Source organism: Coturnix japonica, chromosome 11 (genome assembly GCF_054131305.1).
Source record: "Coturnix japonica strain WE chromosome 11, WE-NBRP24, whole genome shotgun sequence".
Classification (NCBI taxonomy): Eukaryota; Metazoa; Chordata; class Aves; order Galliformes; family Phasianidae; genus Coturnix; species Coturnix japonica.
Window position 1 is genome coordinate 13,776,247 of NC_140673.1, and position 16,870 is coordinate 13,793,116.

Genomic DNA, 16,870 nt, shown 5'->3' on the forward strand with positions numbered 1-16,870 from the left:
CTCATCAAAACTATCAAAATGTTTCTAGAAACAGCTGCTTTCAGAGATATTCCTCAGTCTTTACCTGAAACAGTGACATTTACCTCTGCTTAGCAGGATGGTGTTTCAAAGCATTTAATAAAATGCCTCAGAAGAGATGGTACAAATGGAATAGGTACATAACAGCATCAGATTGCTTTGAGTTGGAATACTCAAGTGTTTCATTTTCCTTGTTTAATTATTTAGCTGTTTGTTTGGGAAAAGTTGTAAACTTCCTGTTATGCTTTTAATGTGTGTTCCATTGAGATCTGGACCGTGGGGCCCCTCTTGACATTCTGCAGAATAGCGGCACTGTAATCCAGAGCACAAGGTGATCATATTCTGGGACAGAAATCATTTTGTCTTAATCTGACCAAACAACTTTGCAAAATGTCACCTGCTTTATAGGATAACACTGCACAACTGATCAGGTATCATTACAGAAACATTCCTGTTTCATCACCAGCGAAAGCAAACCAGCAGCATTCCCTTCTCCCTACAGATCTTTCACTGTAAAGAAAGCAATTAAAATTTCACTCATAACCACAACTTATTACAATAAACAATTCTCCTTTCATAGATCTGTTCTAGGTCTTTGCTGAGAGATTGTGTTTGATGACAGCACTAGGCTCGAGCTTTCATACACACAGTTCCACCCTAGAAACTCTCAAGTCTTCAGGTGCAAATGAACCTATGAAATTGCTAACAACCATGGGAGTGGGTGCATAACACACTTTCATCAGAAAGAAATTGCGGTGCCTCGCTCCTTAGGTGTTCTATTAACTGTCAGGAATTCAGACACTGGCCCGCAGGTGAAAACATTTAAGCTATCCTACCAGATCTGGAATGTGTTGGGAGCAATTCAGTGACTGACTAGTTGTAAATGAAGGAAGGAATGTGTCCTGCTTTCCCCTGTTAGGGCTTGCTACCACCCTAGGGATAAGTGAATTGTTTATTTTCCTCTTCAAGGAAAAAAAAAAAAAAAATCTGTTTCACCTAAAGCAGACTATCTGAACAGCTTAACCCTTTCCAACTCTGTATGCTGTATCCAATCATTTTGTGTTTAAATTCTATGAGCACACACCAGGAAAGTTCTGATTTCACGTAACACCTGCCTATAAGCTTCTCTGTCTCTACTACAGAAGCTACAGGGAATGAGTACTTCCCACCAGGCAAAGGAAGAATTGATTTCTGGTTTTCATCTCCAGTGCAGAAACAGTGATACATGTCCAGAGCAGCAGCAGATTATCCCATATTTGGTAACACTGCTACACTCTGAAAATTGAAAACAGAGCTTCACAAAAGAAAAAAAAACACCAATGGAATGTTAACTAAAGCCCTGTGGCACCGTACTAAGCCACACAGCACTCAGAATGTCCTATATTGCATTCTGAAAATGTCCCCCATTTGTTATTTTGATGTGCGGGGTCTTACACTGCTGTTAATTTCTTCTCCTTACTGATTAGTTTCACTCACTGCACACTGGCAATGCTGGAGGCCCCATTCCTGCAGTTTGTTCTGGCAGAGCTTGCACTCACAGATCAGGTTTTGCAGCAGGAGCCAGATTCAGAAACCCAGGCTACATTTCAGTATAAAGCTGTGATCCTTGAATATCAAAACAAAAACAAAGCCCTTCCTCCCCCACCCATTCACCCCCAAAATAAACAAAACACTTTTTAGGCTGTGAAGCTCCCTGCTAAGATTTTGGTGTTCCTAGAAGTTCACAAGATTTCAGCAGATGGCTGCACAAGTCCACAGAAGGATTCCATGAGAGTTACTAAATATGCAGAAATAATGCCTGGCTGTAGACATTTCTTAGCTGCAGACGGCTCAGAGCTCAGGGAAAATGGCAGATATTCCTTGCCCAGTCCTTATTACCTTCCTTAAGTATTTGTTCTTGGGCATTATGAGATGCAAAATACTGGTCTTACTAAGTTCTTGATCTTACCCAGCCTAGTCATTCCTGTGTTCCTATTATCTTCCATTCCAAAGTTCCTTCTAGATAACTTTATTTTCTCATGTTACACTTCTATTGCTGAGAATTCCTTACTTGAGAGATAAGGCTTCAGAAATGATAAAGAGACTTACTAGTGAGATTAATCCACATCTCAGTAAGTTTCCTATACCAAGACTTGTAGGTTCCACACTTGGATTCTGGCAAGTTTCACGAAGAATCTGATCTATAATAATGATGCCTTTTACTAGTAGATATTTTCTAACACTGTTATAAACCAGATTATTAAGAAAGTTGTAGCATACTACATTTATACACGAGCAAAAAGATACTGATATCATTGGTCTCCTTTTGAAGAATTAACTGTATTTATTTATATTCTGGATTTACTGATGTATTTATCCCAAAGACAAAATAGCTGTAGCTTACACAGTACGTGTACACATGAGGAAATAAAACAGCGCATATTTGTTGTTTCTATCTCCTTTACAACTTCTATTCTAGTCGGGGCATTTTTTTGTTTGTCTGACCTTGATTGATGTTATTGATTTTCCATGCATCTTCTCCTTCTCAGTTTATTCATATCATCTTTGAGGATTTCCTCTTGGATTTCTGGCTTCCAACTCTTGCAGTAGTATTCCCTGAAATACCATTTGATGTTTTTATAGGTCACCAACATACAGCTTTTACCTGCCAGCAGACTTCAAAGCCAGTAACAACTGGCAGTCAAACCTGCCTCAGACATTTTTACTGGTTCGAAGGAGTTATTGAAATTGAATGGCAAATGCTCCATTGGCACTGGAGTCATTTGCTGTGCAAGAGAGGATGGCCAACATTGCTTTGATATGCTGCTACCTGGATAAATCTTGAATTGGTGGTTATTTGAGGAGCATGGTCTCCAAAACCACTCCACAAAAGACAGTACTGGGGTGGCGAGGAAGGAAGGGTTTGTGGCCTCCCTCAGTACAGACCTCTGGTTCTAAGAAAACAGAATTTTTTTCCTCATAGACTTGTGCCTACTCCAAATTTTGCTCCCAGGGCAGCTACCAGCAGCACATACCAAAGCACAAGAACCATCTGCAGACACTGAAGGAGCTGCTGTGGTCCTAGAACACCAGATCATAATTAGAAAACAGCACAAACTCCAGCATCATCTCTGCCCCTAGAGTTCTCTTATGTCTTCCAAGAGATATTCAATGTATTCTCCATGGAAATAGGTTTCTCATTTTAAAATGATGACTTCTAATCAAGCATTTCCTCTCAGTTCCTAAATAAATGCATTCATTTTTGAGAGGCTAGTTTTTGTTTCTCCAGTAGGTTATGGTCTCCTTGTGAAGGGACTGACAGAACTTGTCACCTAGCCTTTATGTTCAACAGCTGCCCTTGTCTCCTAGGCCAAACACATGGTAAACATGCTTACACACACTGCATCATACATAGGGACCACCTTTATGAGACATGGGGAAAGCTGTGGTACTCATGGTGAATTCCCTCCATGTGATCCTACCAAAACAGGTTAACTCAGTAGAAGGACATGGGGTCTCTAGAGTGCATTCTGCTATAGCTCAGGGGCATAAGCAGCCCCTGTTTACTAGAATTACAAACTTAAGGCAGACTTGTCTTTCTTCTTGTTATCAAGCACAATTCCATCACACTGAGGTACAATTGAGTTGTTAATAACTTGGACATAAGCTAGAAGTTTGGTTATTTTTTATTTTGTATCACAGTTTTCTTTTTATAGTGATCTATGTATAATTCAGATCTCATTACTAAAACCAAGCTCCTTTTTAATATCTATTCAATAAGTGCAAACCAGTTATGGCTTCTGTGAGAATAAAAGTGCTAAAATGCTGTGGTCTCCAGTGTAGTGAGTTGTGATCTGTAATCTTATGCCATATATTCAAGCAAAAGTAATAGAGCTTTATGCATTTTATTGGTTGACCCATGACCAATAACCATCTTTGTGTTTAAATAGAATTCAGAGTGATGCAAGTATATCAGTTCTACTACCTTATTTAATTTTTTTTGTGAACAATACTGTATTTCAAAATGTACTGCTGTATTAAATAGAGACATTTTCTCATATGCATAAAATAATGGGCCTGATTTTATGCATATTGTTCAGTAAGTGGTTTCTCAAAGAGAGGGAAGCCAGGTTTCCTGTCACGGTTTGAACTAAAAATCCACCTGCGTCCGTGACAGGGGGCCGTAGGCCCCGGAGGGGCCCTAGGCCGAAAGGAAAAAAAAAAATTAATTAGGAAAAGAAAACAGCGGCAACGATCTAAGGAGGCACACTTATTTACTAAATACTATATCGAAATACAGGATAACACAATATAATACAATATAATTGAAATTGAGCTAACAAATCAAGCAAAATAGGAGAGAGAATGAGTCCCGTAACCGAGAGGCCTACTGTAAATCTAGGCGAACGGCTGAAGGCTCCCACACACTCCCCTGAACGCCAGAACTCGAAAGACGTCAGTCTGTTCTGCGACAGAGTTAATATAGAGTCCAGGTCCCGTGACCTATCGTGTTGTTCCCTGGGAGATGTAGTCTTCTTCTGATAAGTTGCAGATTCAGTAAAATTATTCATGCTTTATATGATGTTATGATGTGGAATACTGATAGCAAAAATTACAAAATTATTAAACCATGACATTCCACCCCTTATTCTACATCATTACATTATATTTATACATACATACACACTCATATGTATAATTGTGAATAATCAGCAACCTTATTTTTTCTCAACAATCTATATTTATTCCATACAAATCCCTAAGTTGAGAACAAAACTCTATAACCTAATTTACTATTTATTAATTTTGAGAAAATGGCAAAACTGCCAGAAAAAGGAAAACATGTCAGCGGTAGAGGGGAAAGGCAGCGCTAGTAGGGCGTCCCCCACATCAAGGTGCACTCATCCTTTCCCAGCCACCACAGCAGATTTCCTTTTGACTTATACTTCTTTCCATGTGTGCTCTACACATGCATGGCCAGTGCAGGATATAGAGTCCAGATGGAAAACTTGCTTACAGAATGCCTAATTAAGGTATATAGAGAAAAAGTGTTTCCTTAACATTAATCCACTCTATCTTAAGTCCTATACCTAATTGAACTATTCTGTATCTAATGGAAATATTTTCTGAGACTCTACCTATATATTTACAGGAAAATCATTGGCTGCACTCCCCCAACATCAAATTCCCTTGTGGTACACATTGAACATTCCCATTTTTGTCCATCACCCACCATGTGCACCCAGGTCCCTGGGCAAAGACAGTACCCCGGAGAGGTTTGCCCTTTCCAGACGCTGGAAGGACCCAAACTGTTTTTCCCAACACACTCTTTATGTGTACTACAGGAACCTTATCTCCCTCCACGGTACGTAGGGAGCTGGATTGGTTAGGACCATTACGATTACTAGATCCTCGAGTGTTGACCAACCAGGTGGCTTCTGCTAAATGGTTCTCCCAATTTTTATACGTTCCGCCACCCATTGCTTTCAACATAGTTTTCAATAACCCATTGAATCGTTCGATCTTACCAGAAGCTGGTGCATGATAGGGAATATGGTAAATCCACTCAATGCCATGATTTTTGGCCCAAGTGGTTACAAGGGAATTTTTAAAATGGGTCCCATTATCTGATTCAATTCTCTCTGGAGTGCCATGCCGCCACAGGATTTGCTTTTCCAACCCTAATATGGTGTTTCGGGCGGTAGCATGGGGTACTGCGTATGTTTCGAGCCACCCAGTGGTTGCCTCCACCATGGTGAGTACATAACGCTTACCATTGCGAGATCGTGGCAAGGTGATATAATCAACCTGCCATGCCTCTCCATATTTATACTTTTGCCATCGCCCTTCCCCCCAAATAGGTTTCATCCTCTTGGCTTGTTTAATTATGGCGCATGTTTCACAATCATGAATAACTTGAGCAATAGCGTCCATAGTTAAGTCCACCCCTCGGTCCCTGGCCCACTTATATGTTGCATCCCTTCCTTGATGACCTGAAGTCTCATGGGCCCACCGAGCTAGGAATAATTCACCCTTGTTCTGCCAGTCCAAGTCTATTTGAGCCACCTCAATTTTGGCAGCTCGATCAACCTGATGGTTATTTTTATGTTCTTCAGTAGCCTTACTTTTAGGCACATGAGCATCTACATGGCGCACCTTTACAACAATGTTCCTTATTCGGGCAGCAATGTCTTTCCACAGTTCAGCAGCCCAAACAGGTTTACCCTTTCGTTGCCAATTATCATTTTCCCACTGTTGCAACCACCCCCATAAGGCATTTGCCACCATCCATGAATCAGTATAAAGATGAAGCATTGGCCACCTCTCCCGTTCAGCCACATCTAAAGCCAGCTGAACAGCCTTTACCTCTGCAAATTGACTTGATTCTCCTTTACCTTCGGTGGCCTCTGCAACTTGTCGTGTGGGGCTCCATACAGCAGCTTTCCATCTGCGATGCTTCCCTACAATACGACATGATCCATCTGTGAATAGGGCAAATTTCTTTTCGTTTTCTGGTAGCTCATTGTATGGTGGTGCCTCTTTAGCACGTGATACCTCTTCTGTAGGTGGTATTTCAATTTTTTTACTCTCAGGCCAGTCCATGATCACTTCTAGAATTCCAGGACGGCTGAGTTTTCCCATTCGAGCTCGTTGAGTAATTAATGAAATCCACTTACTCCAAGTGGCATCAGTAGCATGATGGGTGGAGGGAACCTGTCCTTTAAACATCCAGTTTATTACTGGCAAGCGAGGTGCTAGAAGAAGCTGAACCTCTGTCCCAACTACTTCAGAAGCAGCCCGAACCCCCTCATACACGGCTAAGATCTCCTTCTCAGTTGGAGTGTAGCGCTCCTCAGACCCTTTATATGCTCGACTCCAAAATCCTAGGGGTCGGCCTCGGGTCTCTCCTGAGGCTCTTTGCCACAAACTCCAGGTGGGACCTTTCTCTCCAGCAGCAGTGTAGAGGATGTTCTTCACATCCTGTCCCGTCCGTACTGGCCCCAAGGCCACGGCACGGGCTATTTCTTGTTTTATCTGCTCAAAAGCCTGCTGCTGCTCAGGACCCCATGAGAAATTATTCTTCTTCCGTGTTACCTGATAGAGAGGGCTCACTATGTGGCTGTAGTTTGGGACATGCATTCTCCAAAAGCCCACTACTCCCAGAAAAGATTGGGTCTCTGTTTTATTTGTGGGCGGAGACATAGCAGTGATTTTGTCAATCACATCTGCTGGGATGTGACGACGTCCATCTTGCCATTTTATGCCTAAGAACTGGATTTCCTGGGCAGGCCCCTTCACCTTGCTGCGCTTAATGGCAAAACCAGCTTTCAAAAGAATTTGGATTATCTGTTTCCCTTTCTTGGAAACCTCTGCTGCTGTATGGCCCCACACCACAATGTCATCAATATACTGCAAGTGCTCAGGAGCATTACCCTGTTCCAAAACAGCTTGGATCAATCCATGGCAAATTGTTGGGCTGTGCTTCCACCCCTGGGGTAAACGGTTCCAGGTATACTGAATACCTCTCCAGGTAAAAGCAAACTGTGGCCTACATTTTGCAGCCAATGGGATGGAAAAGAAGGCATTAGCAATATCAATGGTGGCATACCACCTAGCTTCTTTTGACTCCAGTTCATACTGGAGTTCTAGCATGTCTGGTACAGCAGCACTTAATGGAGGTGTAACTTCATTCAGGCCACGGTAATCTACCGTCAGCCTCCATTCCCCACTGGTTTTACGCACTGGCCATATGGGGCTGTTAAAAGGCGAGTGCGTTTTGCTAATCACTCCCTGATTTTCTAATTGGCGAATTAGCTTGTGAATGGGGAGCAATGAGTCCCTATTGGTGCGGTACTGCCGTCTGTGAACCACTTTGGTGGCAATTGGTACCTCTTGGTCTTTTACCTGGAGCAACCCCACAACAGAAGGATCATCTGACAGACCAGGTAAAGTTGACAGCTGCTTAACACCATTTGTGTTTACAGCAGCTATCCCAAAGGCCCATCGATACCCCTTGGGATCCTTGAAATATCCCATCCTAAGGTAATCGATTCCCAGTATACATGGAGCCTCTGGACCAGTCACAATAGGGTGCATTCGCCAGTTTTTACCAGTGAGGCTTATTTCGGCCTCCAACATAGTCAATTCTTGGGAACCCCCAGTCACTCCATGGATATAAATTGGTTGTGTCCCTTGGTGACTTGAGGGCATTAGGGTGCATTGTGCACCAGTGTCCACCAAGGCTTTATATTTCTGTGGTTGAGATGTGCCAGGCCACTTAACCCACACAGTCCAGTATACTCTGTTGTCCCTTTCCCCCCCCTGGCTGGGGGCAGGGCCCCTCTATTGTTTACCTCGTTGACTTGCAGCAACTGGAACTCTCCCCCGTTTGGAAGAGTTCACCTTGGTGGTTGTTTTGGATTGTAATTCTTTCATTCGTGCCTGAAGTGCAGAAGTGGATGAGTTATACCACTTCTTTATATCCTCCCCATGATTACTCAAGAAATACAACAAAGCAAAACGTATGGTCTTATCATTGTCATTTGCTTGAATACGAGGACGTCTCTTTTTTATGGTTGAGATTTTCGATGATACAGGTCGAGAGGAACTCATGTTGTTTAGCTCTCTCAATAGGCGATCGTGGAAATCCTGGTTTCCATCATCTGGTACCACCGTGGATTCATCTACATCAGGCACATTAGCCAATTTGTCAATAATATCACTTTGTGTTTCCTCCACTTTGTCTAACCTTTCCACTATTTTTTTTCCCATTTGGACAATGGCTGAAGTATAAAGCTTAACTTCTGTAGCGCTTATAAATAATTCAAGCTCCTGAAGTCTGCTAATTAGCTCATTTACAAGGGGCTTTCTTTCCCCTTTGCCATATACCAATGCAAGTGCACTGGCATGCTTTTCTGGAGCTGCCTTTGTAAAGTCACGCCACATTTGTCGTGGAACGTGGACTGCTTCAGGATCATGTAATTGGTTTGGATTGTTACGATTGAATTGGGGGCTGTAGAGCATTTCCACCAGAGCCCTTTCTCTCAAAAATTGGATACCTTTCTCCATATCAGTCCATTTCTTTTTCTCAGGCTCCAAGTCCCGTTTAAAGGGGAATCTATCTCTTACCGCTATCAACATCCGCTTCCAGAGGGTGTAGGACCGATTTTGGCATGTGCCTATACCTCTGTCCACACGTGAGTCCCTGGAAATGCTACCCAGTTGGCGAGCTTCACTGCCATCGAGCCACGCACTATTGGCACCATTGTCCCAGCAGCGAAGTAACCAAGTGACCATATTTTCTTTTGGCTGACGTGTGAAATCCTTTCTCAGATCTCGAATTTCACTCAGTTTAAAAGATCGATCAATAATGGTCGTAATACTTTGCTCACCTTTTGCTCTATCAAGAGTCTCAGGTGTTAATGTTGGCAGCTGTGTTGATGAGGCTGCCCCATCTATAAGTTTGGACTCGAGAAATTCTCGTAAAGAAAATTTAGCTTTTGGCTCCTCGTCTGACTCTGACCCTGACTCTGACGCTTGTGTTATTTCCTCCAGGCGACCTTCCTCCTTTTTCCTCTCTCCTAACTTTCTCTCTCCTGAGTCCCCCTGCTCTCCTGAGTCCTGCTCTCCTAACTCCCTCCGCTCTTCTAACTCCTTCTGCATTTTCTCTATCTGAGTTGAAACTCGTTTTGTTTTTCGCCCTCTTACAGGGGCAACCAACATTGTATCTGGTGCCCCCGGTGGTTGGTTAAGTTGGAGTACATACGGTTCAGACTTGAGGGTGCCCGCATTCTCCACCAAAATCTGTCACGGTTTGAACTAAAAATCCACCTGCGTCCGTGACAGGGGGCCGTAGGCCCCGGAGGGGCCCTAGGCCGAAAGGAAAAAAAAAAAAATTAATTAGGAAAAGAAAACAGCGGCAACGATCTAAGGAGGCACACTTATTTACTAAATACTATATCGAAATACAGGATAACACAATATAATACAATATAATTGAAATTGAGCTAACGAATCAAGCAAAATAGGAGAGAGAATGAGTCCCGTAACCGAGAGGCCTACTGTAAATCTAGGCGAACGGCTGAAGGCTCCCACACACTCCCCTGAACGCCAGAACTCGAAAGACGTCAGTCTGTTCTGCGACAGAGTTAATATAGAGTCCAGGTCCCGTGACCTATCGTGTTGTTCCCTGGGAGATGTAGTCTTCTTCTGATAAGTTGCAGATTCAGTAAAATTATTCATGCTTTATATGATGTTATGATGTGGAATACTGATAGCAAAAATTACAAAATTATTAAACCATGACATTTCCACACCTCAAGAAAATGTTTAATGATAAATAGCATATGTCATTTAAACCGAGGGTAGAGCACGTTCACATCTGATATTCAAATTTGACATTACAATAGCTTCTGCTGTCTGTCAGCTAATCAGGCTTATTCTTACTATTAAACACAACAACAGGAAGCAAAACACAACAGCCAAACCACTGTTGGTCTTGGATCAGTGACTTCTGGGCCAAATCCAGTGCAAGAGTGATGGGCTACAACACAGCATCACAGCCCATGGCTGCAGGGAATCCTGTGCTAGTACTTACACTACCTGTATTGTGCTCAGAAAGATTTAGGAGCCTCATTAAACAGCAGCTGAACAACCTGTGCCCTGAGAAATGAGCCATTAAGGTCAGTAGAAAATACCCTTGAGAATTTTAAGGGCCACACCTAGGTTGCAGGGAGGTTCCTGGCTGAGGTCTACTCAGGAACTGCCTGTTGGAACCAGGCATCCACTACTCTTTCAACAACTGAATGGCATTCACTAGTTTTTAAGAGTTTAAAAGGTATTTAGTAACTTGCTTGTGAAGGGCCCAGACCCACATATTTTCTACTCAAATTTATGACAGATCTGTTCACTTGGAGATGATGTCTCAATGTCTCTTGACCGCATGTCACATGGTTTCATCCTCTCTGTTCATAATTATGTCACTGGAGTGAAGATTCAGTACTTTGAAAAAACAGAAGGAAGTACAGGAACAAGGGTGCCTCAGAACACTAATCTGAATTCACCTCACCGAAAGAGAATGGCAACAGCATTGTGCTTTCAAAACCTATGAACACATGATTACTCCAGCAACTACATTAAACAATGTCATACCCTCCAGCATGTGTACTCACCATTGTTCAGTGAAAGTAGGATGACATTTAAAGACATAAACTAATGCAAATGAATAAAACTACTACATCACAAAGCAAACCCTGTGACTAGATTTGGTAAGATGACATTAGAAAGGATTTGACTGAGATATTCACTCTACAAAGTTCAGGATGAAAACTGCTGAATGAGTTCCTTATTAAAATACTAATCAGTGGCATGTTTCTAGTTATAAAAATGAATTAAGAAGTATGAGATGCTGGTCTTTATTCATGCACAACAGAGCATGGTCCATCACCTGCCCTGCTGCCAACTTAGGAGCTGTATCCTTGCCTAGTTCCAACAGAACTATGTTGGCACAGTCACTGTGCTACAAGTTCACCACCACTGGGTCAATGCTCCACACTAACAGCCACAGACTTTACTCTTTAATTCCACTTGTTAAACAAGATTCCTATAAACATACTAAGAACGTTGTATCTTGTGAGTGCACTAAATATAGCAATTTGTGCGCATCTAATTGCAAGCTAGGAATAATTTTGGTTTAGCTTTTTTCCTCTCCTCCTGAATTAGGCAGAAATAAAAACAAACCACAAAACATACATCCCTGTATCTAAAATATATATTGGCATAAATGCTGAATATGAAAATTCCTTCCTGCACAAACTCTACAGCGGCAGAGATATCAACTGTGTTATCTTTAGAGTTTCTTATGCTTGTCTATGCTCTAACATGAAGATATGAACCCTGGCAGGATAACTGCATATGGATGGCAAAAAAGCCTGCAAGAATAACCCAGAAAACAGTAGGCTACTAAAGAGAAGATATTCCAGCTTCACCTCAAGCTGGGAGGCTGTAGTTCCCAACCCCATCACAAACTGTTACACTTAAATTTACCAATGTTGATGCAAGCCACATTTCCTTTCTTGGTTAAAAAAAGAAGTCTACTAGACTCCTAAGCATAATGTGTTACTTTAAGCTGGGTCATTTTGTCAGGACTAGAACAACTATACCAAAAAATCAGAGGTGGGAGAAGGAAGAGTTAAAAACACAGAGCGAGGAGCAGCAACCACTTAATCACATGTAGTGCATTTAATTATTTTTAAGGACCTTACCTGCTCTCCCAAGGTGAAGTAAACCATTCTGTCTTGCAGAGATTTATTCTTAGTTTACCTCTGAATATTTTCTTCAAGCCATGTCCCAGAGCATTGTTCGCAACTCCCCTTTTTATCTAGCAGTATTTATGAAACCATAGAGGATGGGCATCAAAAAAGTCTCTAGATAAACATACATTTGTTTGTTTGTTTTTCCATCTTATTTATCAAACACTTAAGCTACTAAGAGTCATCAGGAGCATGTAAAGAAGTTTTGTTTGCTGTTGGAGCAACACTGCTCAGTGGTTTCGGTGACTGCAGCATGTTGCAGCACAGCCCAAGGGCACTGGGGTGTCCTGTATTTGTCATCTATTGCAGACTCCAAATATAAAATTTAAGGCCAGCAGATACTTTGCTGTGACCCAAGTAGCTCATCTTACTACCACAGCAAACAACAGTCCTTAATACCCAGGGCACATCAGGCCAGTACCACTGCCAAACAGGCCCCAGCCAGTCCTCCACTCCCTGCAGAAACATCTTGCTCTTCTCCCAGCCCTTGGCTGGAAAGCTTCCTCTGCCTTAAATCCATCCGGTGCCCATGCAGCAGGTGGGGCCTATGATGAGCTGTGGGCCTGCTGGCTCTGAAAGCAGCAGGTGTCTGGGCTCTAATTATGGTTGGTTAATAGTGTGTTTAGCAAGCCAGGAAGGTTCTGGAAGTTGTTTCCTTTGTGCAGCCTTTCCTCTCATTCCTTACCACCCACTGCCACTCCGGACAACTGGTAGTTAAGGTGGAAGTTTTTTAAGAAACTGCTTGTTAAAGCTTAGGAAATGGGGTGCTGCCTGCACCAGCGGCAGTCCTTTTCCTGGAGGATGAGTGCATTGAGCTGTCCTGTGTCTGGAACTTCTCTCACCTCACACTTCCAGCCTTGCATAAGCTTAGAGGAGTAGTTTATGACAGCATATATCTCAACCTGAAGAGAGCAGGATGTTGTGTAAAGAGAGGGAAGACCGGGGGAAAGAGTTTTTGGTCGGTCCTGCTGATATAGTTAAAAAAACAAAACTAATGACTTGGGTATTGGGTTTGAGATGGAAGCAGTAGAAGGGCAGAGCTGAGAGTAATGGCTCTGTGTTAAACCCAGCGTGTATGTCAACTACATCACCTGAGAGGAAAAGGCAACAACTATGGAAAGGAGCTCAGTGGAGAAGAGGGCTGTTAGCAAGGGTGAGATGATGAAATGGTAAGCTATAAAAAAGACTTAAGCCTCCTTCACCATGTTAAGAAGTACACAGGGATCATCTTGGAGATGAATTGTAACAAGCTGTTAAACAAGTAACGTGTGTTTTATTGAAAACTTGCTAAAGCTGTGCCTTTTGCTTCCCTTGCTCTCCTGAAAGATTCTGGGGTCTGTGCAGAGGCTTGGGCCTGAGGGGAGGAAGGTGCTGTCCCTATGGGCTGCATCAGTTCTGTGGGCTGCCCAGTGTTCAGCAGTGCCTCAGTTTCACCCACATCAGTTCCCTGAGGGCATTTTGTGCTCAGGCTGTAATAGGCTTTGTTCTAGGAAGTGCAGATGGATATGGGTATCTCATAGACTCGCAATGGGTGGTGTTTGCTTCAGTTAAAGTGGGGATCTTGTGAAAAAAAATAAAAGCCTGCAGTAGATGTAGTAGCAAGGGAGCAGTTTTCTGAGTTTCCTCAATGTCAGGTAGGATGACTTTGTACAGACTCTTCTTTGGCTGTTAAATTATGCAATGCAGCTATAGACGAGTTATTTACCAAAAATGTCACATTATTTCCTTTAACAGTAGCTGAGTCCTGACCTGATTTCTGTTACACAAATAATGTGGCCTTTTGCAGGAGCCTGAGTGTAAGAAATGGTTGTTGGAAAGAAATGGTTTATGGAAATTCTTCTTCAGAGCAGAATTCTGCTCACTGGAATGTAAACAGAACGTGGAATCCTCTACCAGCCTCTCCCTGTAAGCAACCTGTTCAATCTTACTTTCAGTGATGTGGGTCCCTTTCAGCTGCTGCACCCTTGCTGGTGTGTCCAGTTAACAATAACAAGTGTCTGGCTCTGCAGGGAACTGTTATTGCTCATACTGCTTTACATACTAATTGGTGTCATCCAGCTGGCTTAGAACACATGTCTCCTCAGCTGATAAGTAGAAGCAAAGAGCTGGTATTTTGAAACCAATTTTTCAGCAAATATATCTTTGCCAGTTCTAGTTATTTTAATGGTGCTACCTGGAAGGGTTTCTCCTCTTAACAACAATTGGAGGCTGCAATATAGAGTAGCTTCCATCAGTCAGACCTTTCCCTTGGGTTTCAAAAGCGCTTTTTATGAGTGAAGTGCAATTGAACATTGAAAAGGGAGAAGCAGGCATTTGAAGTTTACTCCATATACTGATTTCTCTTAAAAGAGGTATGGTGTGGTTATTATTTCACTATGTATGTATGCTCCAGCAGGGGAAAAAATATTAAAACATTCTCCTAATGAGTCTGATTTCAGTGCCTCCTCAGAGGAAAATTCAGCACTTTTGATGAAAGTAAGTTTAATTTTTGTGCCTCTTCTTGGAGAACTCTGCTGAGATGCTGTACTATCTCTGTTGCTTTGCTCTTTGCTCTCTGCCTAATAACAGTTTGTTGTTTTTGCAAGCAAACTATGATAGTTGGATGAAAAACAGAAAAAGGAGACTTTGAGCAGCTGTGCACGTGCTCAACTTCTGTTGGTCTCCTGAAGCCTTGATTATATGCTGTAGACTGTTTGGCTAAAAAGAGTCTTGGCTCTTTAAAGTGACAAAAGATGATGAACTCACACTTCAGTCCTCCTTCCAGTGCAGCAAAAGCTGCAAGCCATGGCACAGTCCCGGCCTTTTATGAAGCTGTATCTTCTTGAAGGTGTGTCTGTTACTTCCACGTTTCCATCATGCAGCACTTTCTAAGGCAGCTTAGGAGGTAAATCAGCGCTGCGCAGTCCGGGACGTGACTGGAGCTGTTCTGTGTCTTGATTCCAGAGGAATGTGGGGAATTCTACATTCAGTTTGGCAGCTGTACTGAATGGGGAGGAAAAAAGCTCTGAATAACTGAAATCAAAAGGACAATTACTTTGAAGAAAATCCAAAGCTTCACTTAACATTCATACAATGTGCGGATGGGGGCTCAAATCATTTTTACAAAGGATGTTTGAGGCTTGGCTTCCCACAGCATAAAATGTTTGTATGCTTCAGATCATGTGCCTGCAGTGTGCATAGGAGTGTTTAGCCCTAGGATTTCTAGCTTTGTCACTTGAAGTTTCACCTCTGGGGCTGATTTCCTCCCCCCGCCCCCCCCAAGTAAATGATTCACCAAAAGAACTGATGAATTTTAGTATAGACACAGGTTGAGCAAGATGAGGGAGAAAACACTGATGCAAAGGATAGCAGAGAACAGAACCTGCCTGCTAACAGCAGGAGAGCCAAGCTGGGTACGTACTGTGGTCAGCTTATTCTTCCTTGCATTTTGTAAAATGTGCCTGGAATGGTAGAGATATGGCAAAGTAAAGGCTTTTAGAAAGAGAGAAGGCTTTCAGAAAAGAGTTTCTGCAGCAGTTTGCCGTAGCTGTGTGCTTTCTTCTCTAAAAAAGGGTTGGAGACCAAATGGTACCCATTGCTTTGTGGTCTACGTATTGATAAGTGTAGGTGGAATTTCTTGTTTGCCTTTTTTTTATTGCCATTGTACACTTATCAGTATTTCAACACCTTTTCCACAACAAGCCTTTACTACTTGTCCTGATGATGCGGTTGCCGACTGCACTGTTTGCCATGCACTCCCCCACTTGCACATTAGTTTACAACTGTTTGCCCTGATTTTGACATCAGCTGAATCGATTACCTGAATCTCCAGCATCTTTCTGAAGCTCAGGGCATTGCTTTCTTTGTTTTCCTCGGAGGACTTGAAGAATTTATAACCGCTTACACGGTTTCTGGAGTTACATTTTATGTAGCGGGAGGTTTTTTCCGTGCTCTGTAGTCCTCGCCTCTGCGGACGGGGAGCCGAACTGCCGCCAGCAGCCTGCAGAGGAGCGGTTCTGCTTCTCGCTGTGTCGCTGCCAGCCCTCCCGTGCGCCGTCACACGCATCCAGGCGGGGGCCGCGCCGTGCGCTCTCGCACCGAGGGGTCCGCGGGACCCGCCCCCGGGCGGGCTGCGCTCCGTCCCCGCCCCGCCGTGCTCGGGCGGCCAACGGCGTCGTGCGGGCGTGAGGGGGCGGCGGCGGCGGGGCCGCGCTGCGAGAAGAGCGCTGCTGCATGGGCGCGAGGCGGTGTGCAGGGCCTGCGGCCGGCCGGCTGCCGCCTGCGCTCCGCCGCCGTTGCTCTCCGGTAGCGATTCCGGTAAGGTCCGAGGGTTCCGCGAAGGGCTTTCGTCGGGGGGTGGGATGGAGGGAGAGCGGTGGCGATGAGCGCGCGGTGCTCGGCGCCGGGTTCGGTTCTCCGAGGCCGCGCTGCTGCCGCGTGGGGGGGCGCAGGGAGGGGCTGCCGTGCACGCTGGGTCTGGCCGGGGCTGTGAGCGGGGCGGGCTGCTGACACGGCTGCTGCTGTTTGGTGGGCTTTTTTCTTCCCGTTGGGGCTGGCTCGCTCTAACCTAAACGTGGAGGCGT

The 16,870-nt window shown here is 43.7% G+C and overlaps 2 protein-coding genes across 5 annotated transcripts in view; one reads left to right on the forward strand and one right to left on the reverse strand.

Annotated features, from left to right (window-relative positions):
- Positions 1-2,321: 2,321 nt before the first annotated feature.
- LOC107317397 (uncharacterized) lies at positions 2,322-16,395 on the reverse strand. Of its 3 annotated transcripts, XR_014932729.1 has the most exons (3): positions 16,108-16,395; positions 4,389-15,290; positions 2,322-2,613 (listed from the first exon to the last, which is right to left on the reverse strand). XR_014932729.1 is itself a non-coding variant. In XM_085511255.1 (2 exons), the coding sequence occupies exon 2, from the start codon at positions 8,206-8,208 to the stop codon at positions 5,155-5,157; it is 3,054 nt and encodes a 1,017-aa protein (XP_085367381.1). In that variant the 5' UTR covers positions 8,209-15,285; positions 16,108-16,395; the 3' UTR covers positions 4,248-5,154. The 3 variants fall into 3 exon arrangements, 2 of the variants coding, with proteins under 2 accessions (XP_085367381.1, XP_085367379.1); XM_085511255.1 differs by lacking the exon at positions 2,322-2,613 and having other exon boundaries at positions 4,248-15,285; XM_085511253.1 differs by lacking the exon at positions 2,322-2,613 and having other exon boundaries at positions 4,248-15,290.
- An 86-nt stretch (positions 16,396-16,481) lies between these two features.
- Positions 16,482-16,870, forward strand: part of ARHGAP29 (Rho GTPase activating protein 29) — a 46,646-nt gene continuing 46,257 nt past the window's right edge. For both annotated transcript variants that reach the window (XM_015870018.3, XM_085511252.1), the window contains exon 1: positions 16,482-16,604. The gene's annotated coding sequence lies outside the window, so the exon portion shown is untranslated. The remainder of the gene's footprint in view (positions 16,605-16,870) is intronic.